Source organism: Pyxicephalus adspersus, chromosome 1 (assembly GCF_032062135.1).
Source record: "Pyxicephalus adspersus chromosome 1, UCB_Pads_2.0, whole genome shotgun sequence".
Lineage (NCBI taxonomy): Eukaryota > Metazoa > Chordata > Amphibia > Anura > Pyxicephalidae > Pyxicephalus > Pyxicephalus adspersus.
Genome location: NC_092858.1, coordinates 101,482,611 through 101,506,947, shown reverse-complemented (window position 1 = coordinate 101,506,947; position 24,337 = coordinate 101,482,611). Strand labels below are relative to the sequence as shown.

General features: G+C 39.1%; 1 protein-coding gene across 2 annotated transcripts in view; it reads right to left on the bottom strand.

The window, feature by feature from the left end:
* Positions 1-20,673, bottom strand: part of AHDC1 (AT-hook DNA binding motif containing 1) — a 64,981-nt gene extending 44,308 nt beyond the window's left edge. For both annotated transcript variants that reach the window (XR_011922092.1, XM_072421277.1), the window contains exon 1: positions 20,288-20,673. Coding sequence is in view for 1 of the 2 variants with exons in the window: in XM_072421277.1 (XP_072277378.1) it covers positions 20,288-20,348 (61 nt within the window). In the remaining variant the exon portion in view is untranslated. The remainder of the gene's footprint in view (positions 1-20,287) is intronic.
* Between the last annotated feature and the right edge of the window lie 3,664 nt (positions 20,674-24,337).

Sequence of the window (24,337 nt, the reverse complement as noted above, 5' to 3'; positions counted from 1 at the left end):
GGGATACTACAAGGTGAATTTTTAAGTGTAGTTGGACTTCAGCTTTAGAACAAATGAAACACTGAACAGCTTATATTGCAACTTCAGTGTAGTTGAATGAAAAAGCAAGCAATTGGACAGGTTGGAAAATGTCCAGTAGTTTTTGATAGGATGTAGAGTGTGTGCCAGAGTTAAACATTTTCTTTCAATATTTCACACTATGTAGGAAAAAAATTACTGCAAGAAACTTTACTGGCAAGCATTCATAAGTCTAGCTGAAATAAAAATATTACATCCAAAAAATCCTGAAAAAATAAAATGGTACCCATCATAAAACACTAGATTTTGTGAAGTTTGTGTATTTTGTACAGGAAATAGATTTAAGTTTACTGACTTTTAAATGTAACATACCATAAAAGATAAAAAATAGCCACCTCTTATCATACTCACAAAACTTGTCCATATGGTATCAGTAATGACAAATCCAACTCTACAAAAATATCTGCAGCTAAGGATAACATAAAATCTTTTTTAAAATGTAAAAAAAAAAAAAACACACACACCACTGTACACAATGCAATGGGACCCTTCCATATCATACCCTGTAATTCTCGCAGCCATCCAGCAAGCAATTGCTTGATCCCCATGCTGCTGCCTGCAGTTCTTGGCAGAATGAATGAAGTCTGCATACATAAAACACAAAAAGCTTGCTATAGAAGTTTTTTTACAGTTTAACCACAATCACACAAATCAAATGTAGGTGGCACCACAGACTAAAGCAAATATGTTCTGAGAAAATTTGGGACCTTAAAAGACCTGCGCCCTAAAAATAGACACAGTTTCCAGTTTTTCTAAAAAGACTGCCTGACCATATCAAATAACAACATGACCTTGGGAAAATCTTTTTTAAAAAGTTTTTTAATGCAAACATACTGTACATATGCTCAACCTACTACCCCATACTAAAGCCTAGTCTGTTGAAGCACCGAAACAGTGAACAGCAATCAGTTGTATGATTTGCAGGCATCCAAAACAATCAAATTTGCCTCTGCACTAGAGAAAAGGGAAGCTCCTTCCATAGCTGATCCACCCCACTCATAGCACAGTGCTCAGCGTGTGTCTGTTGTGGCCCAGGCTACTGTGCTGCCACGTCTTCTGAACTGACCATGCCATGTGCTGCCAGGAGTCTGTTGTGTATCACCAAAGCTGACCATGGATTGTACCAGTTTGAGCTTTGTTAACTGTGATACGTTGTATACTCAACCTACTTAACTTCCTAATTCATAGACTCCAATAGGGGCACAACTGGTAACTTCAGCTTTGCCCTAAAATATTAAAAAAAAAAAAAAGCCAACTAGTTCGCAGCTAGGTCATAAAACTATATGACATTGCTGTAATGGTGTTGTGTTTGCGTTCTCTAAACTGTGTTGACTAGTTCACTTTAGCAATGCAACAAGACCACATAGTAATGTATGCTTTATGTAAGGCCTAAAAACATTAAATGCTTAAAGTTCAACATTCTGAACACAAGAACTCCCTGCAATGAACCAAGCCAGCTAGAGGGTTAAACAACACAGGCGGGTGTGTAGTGGTGGGTGCTGAATACCTTCCCAGCTGCAAACATGGCTTTTCTTTACTCCTCCTATCAGCATACACCTGGCAGAAGAGTGCTTAGTCTGACAATGCAGCTATTAGCTCACAGGAGCCGCATTGTGTGGGACCGGACATGGGAAGAGGGAAAGGATAAGGGGGACACAGAAAAGTCTGTCTCCAATCCAGTATGAAAATGCACACCAGGTACAAAGTTACGGCAAAAAGGCCACATTGTGCTGAATGAAACACAGTCAAGATAACAGGCTCATCTGTACATGAATAATAAAAAAAAAAAAGATTAACCTGAAGAAAAATAATTATGCTTTGTAAATAGCTTAACTGCCCAAAGTCCAATAAAAATATATTTTACAAAAAAACACAACAAATGCAGTGGTAAAAGGTATTGCCCAGAAGTAGTAAGGTAAGAAAGGTTATTTTTTAAGTGAAAAAAACAACACACCACAACAAATTAGGCAAGGAGACCTAATTACAAAAATACAGCATTTCTTCATTTCCTGGCACTATTTACAGGGTGGGATTTCCAAATAAACACTTCCTCCCAGTACACTCTGCCCCAAGGGGGGACAAAAGCCACATGGTAACCATCTGCATAACCCTATGGAGCCTGTAATGTAGCAAACAGCTCATACTAGTTTCATTTGTGTGTGTATCTTTGTTAAAGGGATACATAGGGCATCAATCAATTACAAGATATCAAATGGGAAGCTATGGGGGGGGGGGAAGATGGCAGAGAAAATGTAATTAGAGGAGAACAAAATAGAAAAAGAGGACAAGACCAATGAGTACGAGTCAGGCTTAGTGTATTTAAGTGAAAGATTGAGAGAAAATATCAGGTTTTCTCCCTAACTGAAGAAATTAGCTAACACTTGACAGAATTAAAGGGGCATGTAAGAATTATGAAGACACACAGACGGTAAGAATTTCGGAAAGTGTAAGGGGAAGAAAGCCATCAGAGTAAGCACTGTAGAGAAAAGCTGAGTGCGATGAAATCAAAATGAGAAAAGTGCAGAGAGAGCACAAAGAGGAAAAGAGCAAGAAAAGCAAATTGAACAGAGGAGAACAGAGAAAAAAAAATGAAGGGAAGGGTTAGAAGTGAGAGGAAAAAAGTGCAGACACCAGAGAGGGGGACTGAAAGGAAAACAAAAAAAAAAAAAAAATGGAAAAAAATTCAAGCAGAGTGAACAGCAGAAATGGAACAGGAGATACGCTGAAGCACAGATTTGGTGATCCAAGCAGAAAGAGGCATAGGAGGAAAAAATGTGCAGGGAGGGGGGGAGTGAAAATGAGACAAGGAAAGGTGTGGGAAACATGGACAAGAAGGGGGAGAGGAAGGGGTGGAAAATTGAAGGAGTGAAGAAGGCAGAGGCAGCATGAGAGGTGAGGTAAGTGAAAGAGGTAGGAAAGGAACACAGAAGGATAAGAAAATATAATGAAGCAAACAGATGAGTTAGAAAGAAAAAAAAATAAAGCAGGGGAGGGAGCCGCAGAAAAGAGTTAGAGAGGCAGCAGTTAGCAGCAGGCAGGGGACCTGTCAGTGCCAGCCCTCAGCATGTAACAGAGCACAGATGGGGGGAGAGAGAGAGAGGAGAGAGAGGAATAGCATGTTGTTCAATCTTCTTTCAGCGTCCAAATCCTACTCCCCCCTCCTTCTCTCCTCACTCTCTCGCTCCCTCTCTCCCCGGCTGCAGGGCTGGAATTTTCCACTGGTTTTTTGCACATCCCTCAGCCTCCAGGAATGCGGCTGGCTACTTCTCCCTCCATGCACAACCAGGGGAGAGGAGGCCAGGACACCAGCGGCTGTAAGGGGGTGGAGGAGAGGAGGTGGCAGGACACAGCTGGCCAGCCCCCTAGAAAGGAGGCTCTGACTGCCTAACACATGTGCTTTTCTTAAACTGCTCCCATAGCTAGCCTCAGAGCCTGCAGCCACAACCAAGTTGGAAGCATTAGTACATATAAAAAGTTGCATAACACAGAAAGATATAACAAGAACATTGAGCAAGTTGCTCAAATGTACCAAGATCCAATTGCTAAGGTTATTGATCAGAAATAATGCTTGAAAAAAAGGAATGCTGCCTACAGATCCTTGCATGACAAAATACTCAACATATGGTGTCATGTAAATAGGAAAACAATTATACTAGCACTAGGACCTGTGGCACCACTGAAATCTCAGCAATGGAGTCTGCTGTGTGTAAGCTGTGAGTCAGACCTCAGCTCTACTATTCATGCGTCAGATCATGCTGACCTCATATGCAGGCCACCAAAATCAGACATAACCCATACTCACAGAATCCACCCTTTAAACACAATCCCACAAATTCAGACCAGCCATCATAATAAAACCGTGCCAATTGTCCAATCAGCAGAGGAAGTTAAAATTTAAACCGCAAGGCATTTTAGTAGACAGGGGGTCTCAGCATTTTACATCATAGTCAGGGTATTGTTCAAATGCAAAATGTCTAAAATCTTCCTTTATAGTCAGCATGGTATTATAAAGATTTGATGTTTCACTTATTTCATTTTTTGGTGATTTATCAGCCATGTCAGGATGACAGTGAGTTGGTGCCCCCCTAGACTTGCGCTGTGGAGAGGAGGAGAAGTAAAAATGAACATGCAGCACAGGACAAAAGCAAGCATTGCATGGTATATATAGGATTAGAGACATTTCTTATTTGCACATAACTAAACTATTCATAGAAAGATTACCAATCAATGTGCTGAATTGTAGCCTTTTCACTAGGTGCATGTACTAAATGTTCATAATTGGGGTTAACTTCCATTATAGTCCTCACATACCCAGCTCAAAACTCATCTTTTCAAGAGTTGCTGAGGAAATTCAATCCATTGAGATGTGTAGAGGAAACTGTAAGCTCAAAGAGCTATAAACTATTTTTGCTTGCTTTCAAGGACATAATACTTATGGAGAAAAAAAAAATTGTACAATTAAAAGACATGTGAATGCAAAATACATCTTTAAAAACAAACAAAAAAAACAAAAACAGAATACATCCATCTTTAAAGACCCGCAAGTATGGAAAAACACCCGGTGATTCTGCATCCAACTACTAACTTCCTGTTGAGGGCTGACAACACATCATTTTTGTGAACAGAGCGTTGTCAGTTCCATCAGCTGGCCATTACTAAGCCACTCTAGCTCTTGAAGACAAAGGTTAAACATTTTTGTACAAGAGCTACCAGTGCTCTCAAACATAGGAAGTGTGCAGAGGATGCAAGAAAGATTTGAATTTGACAAGGCTAACATATTTGTAAGTTCAGGGGAAAAAAAATACAATGTTTTCAATGGCATAACAGAACAAAAGTTCTGTAAAAAAAAAAAAAAAGTAAAATTTAGGAGTTAAAATGTTACAGTTAATATACACCTTAACGTCAAAGAAAACAAAGATTAATATTTAGTGGAGAAATATTAACTAAACTATGCTATTTGAAAAGGTGTTCAATGATTCAGTAGCCAGCAAAGCTCAAACTGACCTATGCTTTCTCCCACTATAAATTCAGATTGTTCATACTATTCCTATCATTCTTCAAACCAAAAGCTACCATAACACTGGTTTCCAGGTTTACTGTGCAGAAATACATTAGTTACATTTGTTGAACTAAAAACGGTGAACTCTTTTATGGGAGAAAAAAAGGAAAACCAAGACCGACCATAGAAAATAGTGTGCCACAGCAAAGAGTACAGTTCAGTATTTTATATACATCACAAGTACCAAATGTAATTTATGGTGCCAAAAATACAGCAAAACATTAAAGCCCAACAGGGAGAGAGGTCCATTTTGAGTTCTATCTTTAAAGTTTGAATAAAGCGTACTAGAAGTACATCATTCAGATATTGGCACCTTGTCATAGTTGAACAAATCTTGCTTGCTAGTTTGTCTAACTTGAACAACACTGAGGGTGACAGACATGCCCAGGATGCATCAGCTGTTAATCAAGGTGATCCATCAGTAAACCCAAATTCAGAAGAGGGTGGCTGTTCAAGCTGGGCAGGGTAACACCGGGCTTTTAGGAAGGCTTCCGTTCCTAGCTAAATAGCACCAGGTGTAGCAAGTGCACAAACAAAATGGAAGGAAAGAAATCTAAAATATCTCTCAATGCCAAAACCCTCCAGGAGGACAGGAAGAAGGTGCCTGGGTAACAGAACATTCACCCTGTATGCAACATATACTGCCTGCCTAATGAAGCCATTCGCTATACCAACTGAAGTACAAATTCCAATACGTAGATGACTAGTTTTCAAAAATTCTGCCTGCTGCATATTTTGTTTGGTTTGCTGCAAAGTACAAAATCTGTAAGAATGAACAACAATTTTCATCTCTTGCTGATAAAAAAAAATTAGTTGTAGACATTTTGTTTACAGAACATTACATCTATTTGCTACTAAGTAAACAACAATTAATAGGGTTTAAGAGTATTAAAAGAAAGACTGGTCACATTAAAGTATTAATGACAGTTTCGGATACAGTGACGATGGGTGAAAATCCGTATGCTTTGTATTGCCTTCTGTTTCCCTAGAACTGAAAAACGAGGTAAAAACCCAACCCAACCCAACAGATAGAGCTGACAACAGTCTAAAAAGACATAACCCCAACTTCCTGTCATGTCTACAGGACAGGATATGAAGGTAAAGCGCCTCCATACAGCACAAAAAAACAAAAAGCTTATAACATTGCAGTGGTGCAAGAATAGATGGAAAATGAGATCAGAGGGCAAGGAACAATGCCTAAACCAACAGAAGCATAAGCGAGTTGCCAACAGAGCTTGTCCTTAAGCATATAGCACAAAATCACCTATGCTTGTATTGAATATTTTAACTACAGTTTTGTGCAGGACTGCTGTGTTGTGGTAATTTTGTTAAAATTGTAGAATAAAAATCTATCATCACAGTTTCTTTAAATAAAAGTATTGCTCCAGTCACATCCTTTTGAAGAATTCCTCTACGCCAACACATAGGTTAATTTTGTGTGAGCGCCTTGCTAAGTAGAATAAAGTCCCTTTGAGAGTAATGCTATTTCAGCTTTATCAGGTTTCTCAGAGGAAAGCTGATCACATGGTTATGTTGCTCACACTACTATTGAAGTGGGGCTTTTAGCTCTCCACCCAAGCCTTTTTTTTAACCCAATATTATCATTGCCTAAGAAATGTTGGGGCTGTTTGGGTTAAGCCAAGAAAATTAGTTGCCCAGTCATCACTGAATCGATACTTTAAAGCCGAACAAAACCCAATAAAAAAAAATGTGACCAGGCAGGTTCTTTATTGCAGAAGGGTAAATTAAATCGCGAGTAGCTAAGCTAAGCTTATCCGGGGCATTGCCATCTTCACCCAGTTCTTTTCCACATTTGGCATCATTCATTTTTTTGGCTAGGGCACAATGATTAAATCCCAGACATGCCAGGAACACCAAGTATTTATAGCTTTGTGTTAAGAAAAAGATTGTGAACAGGCAGGTAAATTAATTTTATTGCAGGAGGGACATTGCCTATCATTTTGCAATAATATCTGTTCACAATCTTTAGTCACACAGTTTAAAGTCAGCGAACTAGTACAATCTAGCAGACTAGAAATCCTAACTTCACTTTGACTTTTTTAATCTACATACTTGTTCTAGGCAAGTGACCTTAGTCTGGTAAACTATTGTACCTTTTTTTAATAGGATTTGTTTTTTAAATTAAAAAAAAATAATTTACATTAATCATTTTGTTCATTAATGCACATGAAATAGGTCAGAATGAAAAGACTAAAGATAATGAGACCCCAAATTTGAACAGAACCTAAAGGCAGTACTAATGTACATCAACCAGTAATGCCAGAAACATTTTGAGCAGGAAAACATTCAATCATTTATTTCAAAAAAGAAAAAAAGTGTTTCTATGACAAAGTATTCTTCCTAATGACTGTAGAAAAAGGTGGTCACATGATTGCTAAATAACAAAACCAAAAAAAAAAAAAAATATGATAAATAAACATATTTCAAAAGGGATAGACACCAAGCCTGACAAAATGAACTGTAACAACATTCTTTAGAAGTACTATGGCTACAGGCACATTAAATGCTCATGTTAGGAACAAAGAAAATTTACTAAGACAGACAACAGTGACAGGAAAAACTCCTATAGTATACGGCTAGCAATGGAAACTATTTGGGGAAAAAAAATTTGGTTTATCAACATAGGGCACCTAAAAGTATACCAATAATGATTTAGATACAGGAGATGGCATCGCCAGCCATCATTCTGGCTTCACTACCTAGTAAGACATCGTCCTGCAAAATACCACATCTATACTAGAACGACATACTAACTTACCATTGTTTTGTAATATATGATGCACACCTTGCTGTAAGGTGTGGTCTGTAATAACTACTCCACTTAAATCTTAACCAAGGTATTTAGCAGTTGCATAAACAGGGTCAATCTGTTGCAATTGACTTGGAATAAAGAAAACGAGGGTAAATATATCTGAAATACATTTTGACATCCCTGGTGTAATTATAATTATATATATATATATATAACCAAACAGCATGGACATAAATTGATTTACCCTACTGGGAGAAAGTACAAGCAACATGAGGGGCAAACTGAAAGCAGTGAATAGGACATGCAACAGTCACTGGAGGTGAATTTTACAAAGGTGAACCAGTAAATTTCTAAAAGACAAAATTACCTGCTTTATAAATATGCTCCAATGTAATTCGTTTAAATAGGTGCAGTACCCCAAGACAACAAAGCAAGAACACAAGCAAGGGGCTCAACTTTTCTTAGAGAATCAATGAAGTAATCACACAATGGAGAAATAGTTAGCCATGTTAGCAGAAAAGTGTTTTAACTTGAAATGCAAATTGACTTTTACAACCTAGTTTATATCCTAATTCATATAACAGCAATATATGTAAAGCATTATAGCTTGTGGAAGCATAATTTAGCAATTGTTGGAATCTTTGAAAAATGAAAGTTTTGTGAGCCAAGGGCCAAACAATGTTTTAAAGCATTCTCAAATCATGTGATTAAAGGCACTTGAGCTGGCAAGAAAATACTATGGGTATGTTTCTCAGTGACCAATAACATGCATTAATAACCAAATACAGCTATGAGTAGGTTACCTAGTCTTCAGAGTTCAGCAAACCCATTTATATTAAACATGGGGGCCAAAGTATAGAAAAGTACCAGTGCACCAGGACCCAGTGTTCTCCCCAGCCCCACCCGGCACTTTTCAGTAACTACCCGGGTGTTTTTGGGTGGTTACTGAAGAGTTGGGTAACAAATACAGGGGCTGCCGCCCACCTACAGTTTCTTACCACCCGGCTTGAGAAAATGCCTGGGGACCCTATGCATAATGTAGCCAGGAGTAAAAAAAACGATCACCAATAATGGCTGACAGCTCTATTCGTTCTTGCTGCAGCTTTGTGTGCACACGCCTGTTCAAGAATTGTTTAAGTACTTTATCAGCAGGTATGTGGACAATACGGTAGATCATCGTTTGCTTGTGGCAAACACCCTGTCAGGTTTCAGGTAACATTTACAATGCGGAGTATGTACATTATTATTACAAAGTATTAATAAAGTGCCAACATATTACACAGTGCTGTACATTACATAGGGGTTGCAAATGACAGGCAGATACGGGAAGAGGAGAGGACCCTGGCCAGAAGAGCTTACAACCTAGGAACATGTACATAATGCTTGGCACTTGAATGACCTGCAATAGATACATGCAGCATTTTTCCCCCAAGGTAGTGCACCAACAAGTGTTATGGTCCTCTTTAAAATGTGTTAAAGTGGCATTTAAAGCATCGCAACATACTACCTCATATATGCACAAAGCTTTGCTGAAGTGTGTTTCAGACACTAAGGAATATGTGTAAAAAGAAGGAACCATACATTTTACCAAAATACATATGCATCTTTCAAACAAACAAACAAAAAGCCACATCAATATTTTTCTGGAGAGGGGTCCCAAAGTTTTTAATTTACATTAATCCTGTAACTAAGTCAGACACACTGACTGACTGCTTAAAGGGCCCATACTCTAGGAGACAGTGTTAAAAGGCCTCCATCTTCCATTCTGTAAAATACAAAACCATAGGGAATCTACACAAGTAATGCCATCATTTGTCTTTAGATATCTGACATACTGCTTAGCCACATGACATTATCTACTGGCTTAAGTTTTGTAGCTTCCTGTACCAAAGATGATCACTGCACAGCACTTTATTAAAGGGCCATGTACACCCGTGTCATGCAGTAACACCAGGTATTGTATTATATGTGTTTTGGGGGAAGGGGTGCTTTGTCATTCATTGTGAATGGTTTCCCAATGCATTAGCGGGTCCAGCTGTAGGCTTGTCGTAGATTAGAGAGCCCATTTAAATAACTTGTGCACTGAACACACCACACGAGTCCTAAATATCAAAGCAGATAATGTGTTACACAATATGAACATCTTTAAAAAAAAAAAAAAAAAAAAATCAGATGCTAAATGGATGTTATTATTGGATAAATTACCATTTCTAAAATAGTTTTGTAGACAATGAAGGCACTGCAATGCTATAGTGTGTGGTAAAGTCAGCTTTAGGGTAAACTTTTCAGGAGTAAATGAGGGCAATCACTGCTGGCCTGGGTCTGTAAATGCCAGTTAACTGAATCAATGGTTCCAAGACTTCTGAATCTCTGACCTGGAACAAGCAGATCATGAAAATCATTTGGTGCCAGGCAACTTTGAGTGTTGGGAAGAAAGGTCCACATTGGTAACTCGCGATTTAAAAAAAATAAAAAAAATGCTTACATTAATAAAAATATCAGTCACATTATACTAATAAAACCTATTTCTATTATTACCTATTATAACACAAACCACTCATATCAATAGTCACTCAACAATGTTAGCACTTGTATAACATGCATATAGCCACTAGGGGGAGAATTTACAAATCTGCAGGGGGGGGGGAGGGGGCTGGGGACACCGTCATAAAAACATTGAAGAGCAGGCAAATAAAATACAGAAGTCACAATGAAAGTTAAAATGTGTCCTCACTAAGTAAATAGGGCAATTTCCGTCCAATCCTTTACCACTCAGCAGCTGATGTACAGCCAGATATCTATAGACAAATACAATCACTTTTGCTAATACTTCTTCCCCAATGGCTCAGCCTGTAAGTGGCTATAACAAATCTAGGAGTGGCACAGGGCAAGAAGCACATTAAAAAGGTGGATGAGGCTGGTGTGCATTCCAAGTCATTGAAATACTCTGGACTGCTGAGAACTGCTTTCTGAAGAAAAAAGGTACGATGGTGTGGTAGACGACCATTAACTTGTTTAATAACAATAGAAACCATTAAAAGGTGCTCATTATTCTTTTTTGCGCCCCCAAGACCCATGACACCACAGAGATGTCTTTGTTCTGCTGGAAGCCAAGGCAAGACTAACATTTAGTAGTCATATTTCTGGGACCCTTTAATCTTTTAGGACTTTTAGACTGTTCCCAATACTAAAACATATTTGACTACATATTTCCTCCTCCAAATAAACTGGACACATGCTCTCTAAAACAGATTTGCCAATATAATCAGTTTTCAACATAATCTGCAGTGTTCTCTCCAGCCTCTTTTAGCTGGGCGCACCACCCGGCACTTTTCGGTGACCACCCGGCTGTTTTTGGCTGATTACTGAAGAGTTGGGTGACAATACCCACCCTGCCACCCGCCTACAATTTCTTACCACCCGGCTTAAAAAATATTCTGGGTTAAACACTGATCTGTATGTCCATTCTAATACATACCCATTTCACGGTACAAGCACCAAACTAGCCATGCACCATGGTCAGATGATTCAACCCCTACCTAAATTCACTTACTAAAAGATTTTAATATCTGTCCATACACTAAGATTGGACAGCAGATACACCTGTTGAGATACTGAATCAAACAAAATACAATAGAATAGAAAATTTACTGACAAAATACACAAGCAGATACAATGATCACACACAACCCCCCACATGTTCATTCAGTATCCAGGCTAAGGAGAGCGTTACCCATAAGACATGTCACATACTTAAATACTGAGCAGGTCGCAAACAATTTCAGTATAGTGTCCATTTTTATAGTGACCAGAAGCCACTGCAGGAATTTTTTTTTTTAATCCCACTATTGGGCAGAAGGTCAAATGTAATTTTGTCCATATACTCTCACATACATCAAATTTAAGGTTGTTGAATGACCCTTTATACAATAATAATTTTAACTGCACATCACCTACATGTATGCCAAGGTCTACCTTAGGCTGCCCACTTTTGTTATATTACTTTCTACTATCCCCCCATCCCCCTCCTTTTCCAGCTTTCTGCCTTATTCAGGAATATCAGTCCTGTGTCTCTCTCCTCCCCCTCTCCTCTGGGATGCGGCCTACTCTCTGATGCCTGCTGTCTGTCAGGTCCTTGCCACATATTTTCCGCTGACCCCCAACCGCTCCTTGCTGCAGCAGAGTGGGAGGGAGGGGGGAGAGAGCGCCAGCACAGGCTCCAGGGCACAAGAGAGGAGGGAGGGGGGAGAAATCCGACAGGGCTCTACCATCGATCTGATAACTGAGCTTAAGCTGGCACCTCTCCCTTCCTGTGCAGATAACACACAAAAAGTAGTAATAGGTATCCATTGCATGAGACCATGCTAGACTGCAATGTGAACTGCACAATCATATGTACAGGCTGTGCATACAGAATTCCAGCGATTCCACATGCTTAGGTTTTGCACTTGTGACATAAAGGAAGTTAAGTTTTGCTTGTAACCTCACACGCACTTTGGATATATGATGCAGAGGTTCAGACTTCATCCACACATGACAAAGTGTAGCTCCTGCTTTACCCACTGAATTCTATTAGACATTTCTACATTGAAATATCTAAATGTGGCCAATTTTGGGGATGGAAGATTATGGCAAGTGAACAACTACAATAGTTTCTGTTTTAGTACCCTTATAAATTCCACTAAAATCACACCAAATATAAATTACAGAAAAATGTTACTGGTATAAACCATCCTGGAGTCATACAGACTGAAATGTTACCAATAAGATAATACAATAATCAAAATAAACTGTATTTTAAAGTGCACTCATAGCTATGGGATAATGTCAGCCAATCTAGATGATATCCCATTACTATCTGCCTATCTAGCACCCCGAGGGTGGGCAGATCCTAATCAATCGCCTTCTAAAGTCTATGGATTTTAACATGATTGCACAAGTTGGCAATTGCTACCCACTACCAAGCACTATAAAAACCTTAATGACAATTAGAGGTAAAGTAACACATTCTTTAAATAAACCTGCTATCCCCCCCAACAATTACAATTGTTTCAGAGCTTACACAGACCCAAGGATCTTCCTACTTTAACATGAGGTGCTGTTTGGGCCTAGTGACCAGCACTGCTTTACAGATGGATAACCAAAGTACCGGATATTTTACAGGGCTCTGGCTGGTGAACATACAGGGGCTTTACAGGTAAATAAAAAATTTACTACAAAAGGAAAGCCATCAGATGAATTTGTTTCTTTACTATAGATTGGCATAAAAAATATATATATATTTATTTTAATAAAAAAAAGAAAATAAAAACCTAGGCAGTATGTATCTACAATACAAGCACACTGTGCCAGCTTTCAAAAACCATGAGAGTACAGAAAAACACTTGTAATAATTGTACACAGCTTGTAACTTCCAGTTGAAATGACAACACAGTGCCTTCAGTGAAGAGAAATATTGAAGAAATATTACGTCCTGTGCAGTTGTCTTTTTCTGAGCTACATAATACCTCCTCCTCTCCACAACAAGAGCAGGTGTTTTGTAGTTCAAGGGTGTTAGGAAGACCTGAATACACTGAGATAATGCAGAACAGTGTACAAGACTCATAGGGGCTCTCAGAATTTTCCCATTAAACAGTCTTTCGAGCCACTGATTAAGGAGTTATTCTCCAACTCCCAGTATAAATATTAGGCTTCAGTGTACCATGTGACGCAGCAATCAATTGGGGAAGCTTCAAAGAAAGGTAAAAAAAGACAAATCAAAATGTGTTATATTGTTCACTAGTATACAGGGTATACACTGCTTGTCTAACCAATTTGTAACGGCACCCCAACACACGTACAAGCTAAAAACAAACAGGCTTGAACTACTAGGCACTGAAAAAAATTTCAACAAACGTGCAATACCTTGTGGTGCTTTTTTTTTATCCATAGATGTGTATTAAGGGCCCCACATAATGTACCCAAATTTATTTTTCACCATTAGGCTAGTTCAAAGACAACTTGGCTTTGAACGGCTAACAGATATAGAATACAGAAATACAATATCCTGAACCTTCAAAAGGTCATCAGTTTTATCTGTCATGTGTGAAGTATGATGCCGCCACCATCCTGCATTGTAAGCAATGATATTATGTGCCCACCCACAATCTGAAGCATTGGAGAGATGAATGCCAGAAGCTGTGGGAGCTAGGCATAATGTAGGTAAAGCTGCTCTTTAGGTCTACCATCGTCGACAAAAACAAGCTTTAGTTTTTAACTAGAGTTCAGTTTTATCGTGTGCCAATAGATCTGAAGAAACAAACCAGTGACATAGAAGTGGGAGATGGAGACCTGGATTGTCAAGAGGACTTACCGAATGACAAGAACTCTACAGGACAAGGCCACTTTAGTTGAGTCGGGAAGAAAAGGTGGGCTGAATTTTGGTTATGTTTATAAAGGTCCTAATATTCCACAGGTAAAAACAACTATAAAATGCGCCTTTGCATGCCTTTGTGAAACTAAATACAGAAATCAGACTGAAGTAGTCTAAAAACATTGAGATTTTTGTTATTCCATGTTATTAGATGTGTCCAGGTTATGCTTTTTAAATTGTATAGTCTTATTTCTATTCCTTTTTCATTTTTTACACTATGGTTAATAAATTTAAATATATTAAATAAATTTATATAAAAATACAAACAATTTAATTAAAATTATATAAATATATAATAAACCTAATTTATTAAAACTCCTGATACTTCTGCATATACATCCCCCTACAGCACGCTGAGCTTGGTGTATTTCATGCAATCATTGGTCAGTTTGCATTAATTCACCACATACCGGATTCCAAATCTGTTTATACATTTGTTGCCATGGAAACCACCTGAATGGCGCTGGAGAGTGTTTAAGCACCACTGCCACGTGATGTGAGAACACTGGGTGTTATAACCTTATAAAAATAACCCTACATGAAAACCTTGTGGTGAAACAACATGACTCGGTGCGTATCACAAATACTTGTGCCAATGCATTAGAAAAGCTTTCCTATCTACCAAAAGCTGCAGGAATATTCATTCATTACATGGAGTGTACAAGAAAAAGCACAGTACAAGCTGAATGGATGACATTTACAATAACGATGTACTTCCAATACCATTTGGATATCTTGTATCTCTGTCTATAGTAAACATATAGAGACTAGAAGAGAAATGTAAGCTAACGTGTTCACTCAGTACCAGGTGTTGGAGGTTTGTGTAGCTTGGATGATGGTGCATTCTCGGGTGCACTTTGCCCTTCTTTCCTGCACCCTAACGCATGCACCATTGTCTATAGAGACACTTGGCAAACTGACTGCATCTGACAAACTAATGAAAAGATTTGAGGTTTCTAAGATTTGTGGCATTTATGCATTTTGAACCTGTACAGTTCTTCGTTTTCTTTTCTGCAAGCTTTCAGATATATTTTCTTCAATATCTGACATTTGTAGAAGCACAGCACAAAAAGCAATGTGCAGTATCCGACAGCAACTATATTTTACTGCTCTCACTGTTTAAAATAGATAACCAAGATATTAATTGCCATGGGTTGTCGTCTACTACGGATATGAATTAAGCCTATTACAAACAAACCTACACAGAAATAGATACACAGGGTGCCAAGACTGACCTCTTTCTTTGGCTTCTAATGATGATCTCTATGAAGACTAATAAAAAAGAAAAAAGTGTAAGATCCTGCATACTTGCTCAGAGAATGACAGCCAAAAAAATATGTATTTTTAATAAGTTGAAGGAACAAAAGAAAATAAACTGTTGGGGGTGAACTGTAAAATAATCACTATACCAATAAACAGTATTTTTATAGCACCAACATATTACACAGCGCTGTACATTAAATAGGGGTTGAAAATGACAGACATAGGAGGAGGAAGAGGAGAGGACCCTGCTCAGAAGAGATTATCTAAGAGATACCCTTTTTTTTTTTGTTCTTTGTGATTAACAGGACAGGTTTAACGTGTCTATGTAGTAGAATAAAACAGGGTGAGAACCATTTATCAAGCATGAAGCCGTCCCTAGGTAGCTTCTATATATAGAAAGTAGTTGACACTCAAGTCAAAGTAAAGAAAGATGAAGCATATCCCAAACCTTCTATGTGGTGGTGCAATTGACTATCAATTTTTATATCAATCTAAATTTATGCCCAAGCAAAACTATTTACTAAAAAGTAAAAGTTTAATATGCATCTACAGCATTCATTTTAACAAATAAACCAAACTAAATATTCTGTGTGGCCCAGATTTAATTGTACTATTCCAGAAAGAGAACATTTTAGGAGGAAACATGTTGTTTCGGTTGCACATGGAGTTCAATGTATTGACAGTTGTGAGGCCCCAACCCATTTAGAAGGAACATGCATAAGAAACTTTTCCGGTTCACAACTATCCTCCCCACCCTAAAGCAAGCTCCGGCCACAAGATTCCACTTCTCTGCTCCTCCACGGTCATCAACTTTAAAACACTTATTTACAGATAACTCTGAAGAAGCTTGTGAGGAGCCACATCTCACACTACCACAGAATATGTGTTCCCTATGTATCTAACATTTTACATAAAACAAAATGAATTAGAAACTTCTTCACACTTTCTTCACAATGTTAATTCTTAAAACGCAGAGATCCCAACCTCCAGGACATACAGATGTTGGGCGATTCGAGTCTACAGCAGCAGGCAAACACAGAAATGATTTACATGGACTGATAAAGGCCAAATAGGAAAATATGGTGAATGCACAATGCAATAATAGGTGGACCAGCTTGAATAGCATTGGCACTTTCAGGAAATCAGGTAATTATGTATGCAAACATGTTTTAAAGAGAAGCACAGAGTGTCACTGAAAAATTATAAAGACCTTTGGATCAAATGGGGATATATATCAAAACCCCCAACCAATTGAGTTTGTGGATAAATTAACACTATGTTTATTTGCATTCCACAAATCCTGTCACAAACATATAGCTAGGAGATGCTGGTGACACCTGCTCATAACTGAATTAGTCAATGAAGCAAAAAACAGATATTATGAACAAGCAGCTTGGCATGGAAAGAATAGATATTAATGCATTTAAATAGTTATTGAACCAGTGCTGTGACATCTAAACTAGTTTTTATACTACAAGGGAAAAAAAAAATAAATAAATGGTTGATATGTGTTGAGGTTAAAAATATGCAATGGCCATTCAGCTATCTCATTTATATAAAGTTACTCAGGTTATGTTTACTGTAGAACATGTAATTAGGTATTAAAATTCATGCATTCCAAAAACTGGAGTTCTATGGTATACTAAAAAAAAATAATAATCATGTGGGAGAACTCTAGTTCATTAATCAAACAAAACTAACTTGTACAGAGTTTCCAGCATGCAGCAAGACACAAAGTAACCAAACAATGCATCATATTAAGCGTTCTTATGATGGTAAAAAAGGGATTTGATCGGTTGCTATGGTTAAGGGTATAATTATCAAGAAATTATTACATACAACCAAATTTTAGGAACAAATAACCATGTGCTTTTTCCATATCAGTGAACAAAGGGCTAGATTTCCTAACTGCAGCAAAAAAGAAAAAAAAAAAGAAAAGAAAAAAAAATCACTAGAAACTCTCCATGGATACCAAATGTTCACATGCCTTCATTGGTGATAGTGCACACTGCAAAATTGTTGCTAGCAGAAACTGCTTCAGCTTTTAGGAGTCACATTGTTTGTACTGACATGGTGGGCGAATAAATTGCATGAAAGTGACTGAATAACCTTTTTGGCCATTTACCCAATACTATGAAATGAATAATACAATCACAGCAACTGAACTGCAACTATACCAATAGGAATATGACAGTAAAATGTACAGCATGAAGCAATGATTCTGAATGATCTTTTCCCATGCATGCTCAGAATGCAGGCCAGACCCCCTGGATACTAGCTCTATCCTAGGGCAAATAGCCACCTACCCCCTCCCCCACCCCAACAGCTAAACCTTGTCACAAACACGGGAATCATTGTCAGATTACCCATTTCATATCTGTGGGCACCCTAATGTAGCAAAAGAAGCTCAACATCAGGTGAACAGTCCACATAAGTACAAAGAGAAGACAATCAAAAGCAAAAGTCTGGCATATATTGGGACCTAATGACTGCACAGCTGCCAGTAGAAGAACACTACAAGCATATACAAACCTATAACTTCTGAAATATGTGTGCCATAACAAAGGGTTACAGCTAAATGGTAGTAAAAACACTAAATCCTATTATATCTCACTAGCGAATTCTTAAAAACTAATGTATAGTATCATAAAAATGCAATCACAGGCACCCTTCTGCAGAGCCAGTGAAACTACAACCCAGATACCATTGCTTAGTCAGAAGGGAAGCTGACAAGAAACCAACGTATACAGTTGTAAAAACACCAATATGTACATACATTTGAACACTATATATACACACATTTTATTTAACGGTAAAGGAAGGGGGAGGGGGGAATCCAAGTGAAATAAATAAATCACATAAGGAACTAAAATCTACAAATGTTATTACTGTATTTATAATATAATCTATAAATGTAATTACAATCCAGAATATAGGATTATACAATCATTGTATCCAGCAATTTACTAAGTATAGCACATACCCTACAAAATGTAGCAAGCAACAAAGAAACCTCTTCAAGTAAACCCAAATCTGTAGAGTTAAACACCGATAAAGCCAGCCTAGACAAAGCAATAATCTATACTACCAGCTAAATCACTGCCTCACACTACAACAAAACAGTGGTACAACTTAACAAAAAAAAAACAACAAACAAAAAAAAAACAAACAATGCATAAAAATAACTCCAAATGAAATAAAAAACCCATAATACTTCTAATAAATAACTATAGACTAAACATGCACTTACTTCTGACTTGCCCCTTTTCCTCCTGCCACCTCAAGCTCCTGCAGACTGTGTAAATGTAAATATGTATATATATGAGTGTGATATTTTTCCAGGCACCTCCCCTTCACAATGATTGGCTGTTAAGCCCTCTGTGTCATTGTTTTGCCTGGGACACAGACACATTTTATATAATACACACAAAAAATAAACAGTATACCATGGGAAAAGGAGATTTGCAATGTACTTTCAGAGCACACATTATCTCGCCATTCCCTAAATGAGGAATATCCATAGACGAAAGACAATAATCGGAATTTTAAAAACTAATGAGAATAATAAAGATGAGCCTACACACTATTAATATAAATGTTGCCTACCCTAGATTTTGTTTTGCCAATTTCCTATATTATCAGCACAATGAATACCAAACCGCAGACACCCAGAATGACCATTTTCCCTGCCTCACTATCTCCAAAAGGGTTAAAGGAAAAAGCAGAGGCACTCAGACAATGAATGTCACCTGAGCTGAGACACATGTCCCCTGACCCTCTGCCCCTCCTCCACCCCTGTGAGGGTATAATGGCACCTTTTAATTAGAACTGAGGGAGGAGGGGAGGCGATGGAGAAGATGACATGCTATCACACCTTATTTATGGTAGATAAATAAAATAATAATGTTGTTAGGTGCTAACAAGGAGAAATGGGTGATGATGATGATGGAAGACCCTGCAGTTTTCATCAGATTACAGAACTGTACTTGTGAGTGACAGCGGTGGCGGAGGTAGAATTGTCTGACAAGGTAGCTATTTTGTGTGAGAAGAAGCACACCATGATGTCACCAAGATTGTAGGCACACCATTTCTAAATTGGATCATGTAACAAACCATGGATTGTACTTTGTCAGCAGCAATCCTGGAGGATAGGCTGGAAGGCAAAGCTCAGGTAGCCCCCGAATGATCAGGCCTGGCCATGAGAGATGAATGTGGTGCAATAATAAAGTGACACATGTCACAGTGTGCAGCTCCCCAGAGTTAGCAGCAATAGCTGGCACTTTTCTCGTGCTATTGTCAGCTCGGAGGAGATCGATGTGCTGAACAGGCGCACAGGCTGCAGAAATACTGCCATGAAAAGCTGAGACAAATGTGGAGAAAGGAATGGGAAGAGTGTGCTCAGAGGAAATAAGAGACGGCTGTGGAGTGTGGATGAGACACCCCCGGGTATAGAGAGTACATGAGACTGTCTCAAATTGGCCCCCCTGAGAATTCATCCTCCTCGCATGGATCGCAGCCGTGAAGGAGATTTGCTACATTGGCGCTGTCATGGGTGGACACTGGGCACGCTGATTAAATACAAATAGTCAAGGTGTTCTGGGCTGTGGCAGCTCTTCTACGAGCAGCCTGCCAATTGCACATGCCCCGGGATAACCCTCCAGCACTGGCCGCCTCCCCCTCCCTCCTCGGTGCCCACACTGACCGTTCCCCGCCGGCTCCTGCTGCTCTCGGCCGCTCATGGCTGCTCCGGGCACGCTCAGCATGGTCACATCATCCCCGGGCCCCGGCTCAGCGCTGACTCTCCGCGGGGGGCGGTGAGGAAGGGGATTAGACTCCGCTCCCCCTTGGGCTCTCCACAGGCGGCTGGCTAAGCTGTGACAGCCCGGTGTGCCGCGTCCGTCTCCAGAGATCTCCCCGGTGACTCGGGGTTAGCGCACCGGCCTGCGTTGCTCGCTTTCTCCCCCTGTGGGCGTGTGGCCAGCGTTGTGCCTGTCAGCCCGGTATTTCCCCGGTCTCAGCGCCGCTCTCCCTTCTCCTCCTCCGTGTCTCTGCGCTGAGAGTCTCTGAGCCGCCTCCGCCCGCCGCTGACACCGCCCCCCGCTCTAAACCGCCGAGCATGCCGGGACATGAAGTCCACCCCACTGGGCCTCTCACAGCGGAACCGCGGCATGACGGGAATTGTAGTTGTTAATCATGAGCTCCTAGGAGTGCGCATGCGCTGAACTACTTTTATAGCGACCCGTGAGTGCTGCAGAGGGTGATGGGAAATGAAGTCTTATCCAGTTTTCATCACATTCGGCGTGAGAAATACTAAAATGCTTGCCGGTGTCATAATGTTAGCAAATGACTTATAATGAGATCGATAAAGTCCTAAACGCTGACTTGATCTATGTTATTTTATTTTTTTCTCCCGTGTGACGGGACTTGTAGTCTTTTGGCGAAGCGATGCATGATGGTCTATGTAGTTTGTGCAGCTGGACAGCGGTGCACAGTGGAAGTTGTAGTGTATGCAGGGCAGGGAGAGCAGCCAGATTGCCAGTTTAGCGCTTCATTTTCACAAGACTGACAGTTTATTTGTTTTATAAACCTTTTTTTTTTTTTTTTTTTGATTGCTCACTTATATTGGTTTGTAACGTGCTTTGCATTCAAGTTACAAATACTTTATAGCCCTTATTTTAGCAGAGCCGGTTGGTATGGGGTAAAACTTGTGCCCAGTTATATGGCTGGCCCACATTTTTTGGATATCCACAGCCGAACATATTTTTCTGGATACTAAAGATGCATACCTTGTGGTATTATCTCCTAAACCAGACTACCTTTACCTTTTTACTATGACTGAACCTTTGAAATTACTTTAAGGTAACCCTCATTCTAAATACTATATACACAGCTCACACTACATTAGTGTGGTCGTCAGTTACAATAATTCTTCCTACATTGCTGGACGCAGCGAAGAAAGTCATCCTTACAGATAACCAAAAAGATCATTGGTGCCACTTAATCCAACGTGAGAGACACAAATTGCTTAAGGAACCCCTAGCAACCTTCTCATGGCTGAGAAACACTGCCTTGGACAGTACTCTTAGCTCAAAACTTTAAAATAGAGCACAGAATCACTTTAACATGAAGAAAATATAACTAGCATACACTTGCTTCTGAAAGTACTAGTCACCTGGCTGTAATAATGCTTTTGGCTTCAGTGATTTAGTCATTTTCCTGGAACAAGTAGCATGCTGGCTGTAGAATAAATTATTAGCAAGTACACTATCTTGGCATATTATGATTTACTTGCTTTTTTTTTTTTTTGTACAGTGCCTGGATCATAAGTGCGTTGTACATTTATAACCCGTTCTTGACATTTGTAGGATGCTGAATAATAAGCAGGATGTCAGGACAATGTGGCTTCAGCACAAATGTTCAGGAGTTAACAATATCAGTGGCCTAAGTGAGAGAAAGTGAGAGAAAATATGCTGAATGTGGATGAAATGGCAGAGGAGATGCGGGTGACAGAGATCACAAAGCTGTCGGCAGTGGAGGAGGGCATAACCTGAAATCAGTCTGCCTTAAAAACTTCAGATTCACAGTAAAGAATAAAATCTAAAATATCAAGTTTAACCAAATACACTTTGCTAGATCAGTCAAGTCACTATGGCGCATGAAGTTAGAAAAAGAAATATGGAAAATATTAGTTTTTTTGTAAGAGTTTAGCACCTTTGTCATTGAACTCCATGTATACTAAAGTTGTTTTAAATGAAGAATTCATTAAATGAGTGGATATACCCCAACCATAATGTGATGTGCCCTGCAGACAGAAAGTTCCATGTCTACCATGATATTATCAAAATTGTGCCTGTTCTGGCTGTGCTTTCTGTACCAATAAAAATCCCACTCCTTATGCTATGCTGGGTGTGACATACTCCAGAATGCCCTATTGTCATGAAAACAAATGACCCCTCTGCTTTGACAGACAAACGAAGGTCCTAAACATAGCCAAGGTGCAGAACATAAGGAACTGCCTGGTGTTTAGCAGAGCATCCTGCAAGAAGTGATAAGCTTTGCTGCAGAGGGCTTAGGCAACTTCCAATTGCATTGAGCAAGTTTAAATTGGTTTCCTGAAGATGGCATCAGAAGCAGTTTCCTGCAGCACCTTTTAAAAAGAACCAGCAGAAAAAGTGCAAGAATGCATAAACACGTTGTCTGAATGCATTTTACCAAAGATTTACACGCATGGGACAGGCATTAAAAACAGCACTTTCTTTTCCAACAGGAACAGCTCCAGATCGCTAAACAGGTTCATTGTGCAGACAGAAAACTGTGATATTAATCCCCTTTAGGACCCTTCACTGGCAGGGTCACTCACAGTTTATTAGAAAATCATTCACTGAATGAGGGACACCAAAATCCTTTAGAGCAGGGGGTCGCCAACCAGTGGTCTGTGAGAAAAATTTGGACAATATTTGCAATTTTTATGTTTTATTATTAACAAAACAAAAATAGTATTCTAATACATTCATATATTCTGAATGACAATTTTTATATTGCACTAAATTCACAGGGGAGGCGCAGCGTGATGTTAGCGTAATCTTAAATTGTATGAGGCAACCGTTGCCGAGCCGTACGCATCAGTATTGTTTCGACCATTACAACAGTCACCCCGCTCCGCGAATACTAATTCTCATCTGATTGTAATATTTTATATGTTTATTTCTCCAATGCTCTTTTAGGTAAGTATAACCATGTGGTCCATGAGGTCAGACATAGTGATCCCTGCTTTAGAAGAACCCAAGGGCATTAATCCTCCATTGCACCAGGTACTGACATGTGCTATCTCAGTCCAATAACTCTTTCACTTTAAACTGGGACCTGAAAGTGCAGAATACCAGTTGAGATCTACAGGTTTTGAAAGGGATACATGAAAAAAAATGTGGTTGATGGCTTGATTAATCCAGGCCAAAACAGTTAGTCTACCAGGGAAACTCAAAGTAAACTTAGAAGATAAAATCTTGAGGTGGATGTGTTTAAAGCAGAGACAAACATTATTCTTAGAAGTGAACTGCGGCTCCACCCTCTGCTACTTACATAATGGCAATGACATTTTGACAAAATCTTGTAAATAGGCTTGATTCAACAATTAGATTGTGTGTGATAGATTGATGAATTATCCGGATGGATATTCAAAAAATGACAGCCCTCAAATCTAAAAAAACTTCTCTACATGATCCCAAACAATAAAAGAAGAGAAAATATTTATTGAAATAAAATAAAAGACCCAACTGGTGCCCTCTTAGGGACATTATTTTGGCCACACACAGGACATCCACGCACGTAACTAGAAACAATCATTCTAAATGTGGACCACCGGTAGCTGCCTGAATTACATTTTACAGTCTTAAGTATTGCACAGTTAGTTTGGACGAGTGACCCCTAAGGCAGGATTCCTTTCCATGTACAAAAATATAAATTTTGTGTAAACTTACAGGTGCTACTAGCAGTATCTGGAATGACTCTGTTTTATAAACAGGTTCTACCTTTACATGTCTTTCCTTAAAGTAATGGGACACAGCTTGATCCTTAATATTCCTGACTCCTGGGAAATAGGACAAAGTGAAGTCCAGTCTAAAAAAGAACAGAGGCACAGTGGCATGGATTGGCCCCTTTGGATGATTCTGGAGATTCCTATAACTGCAATAGGAGGTTGCAGGGAAAATAGTTCTCTCCATAAGTTGTTTTCACTGTTCAAGAGTCAACTAGT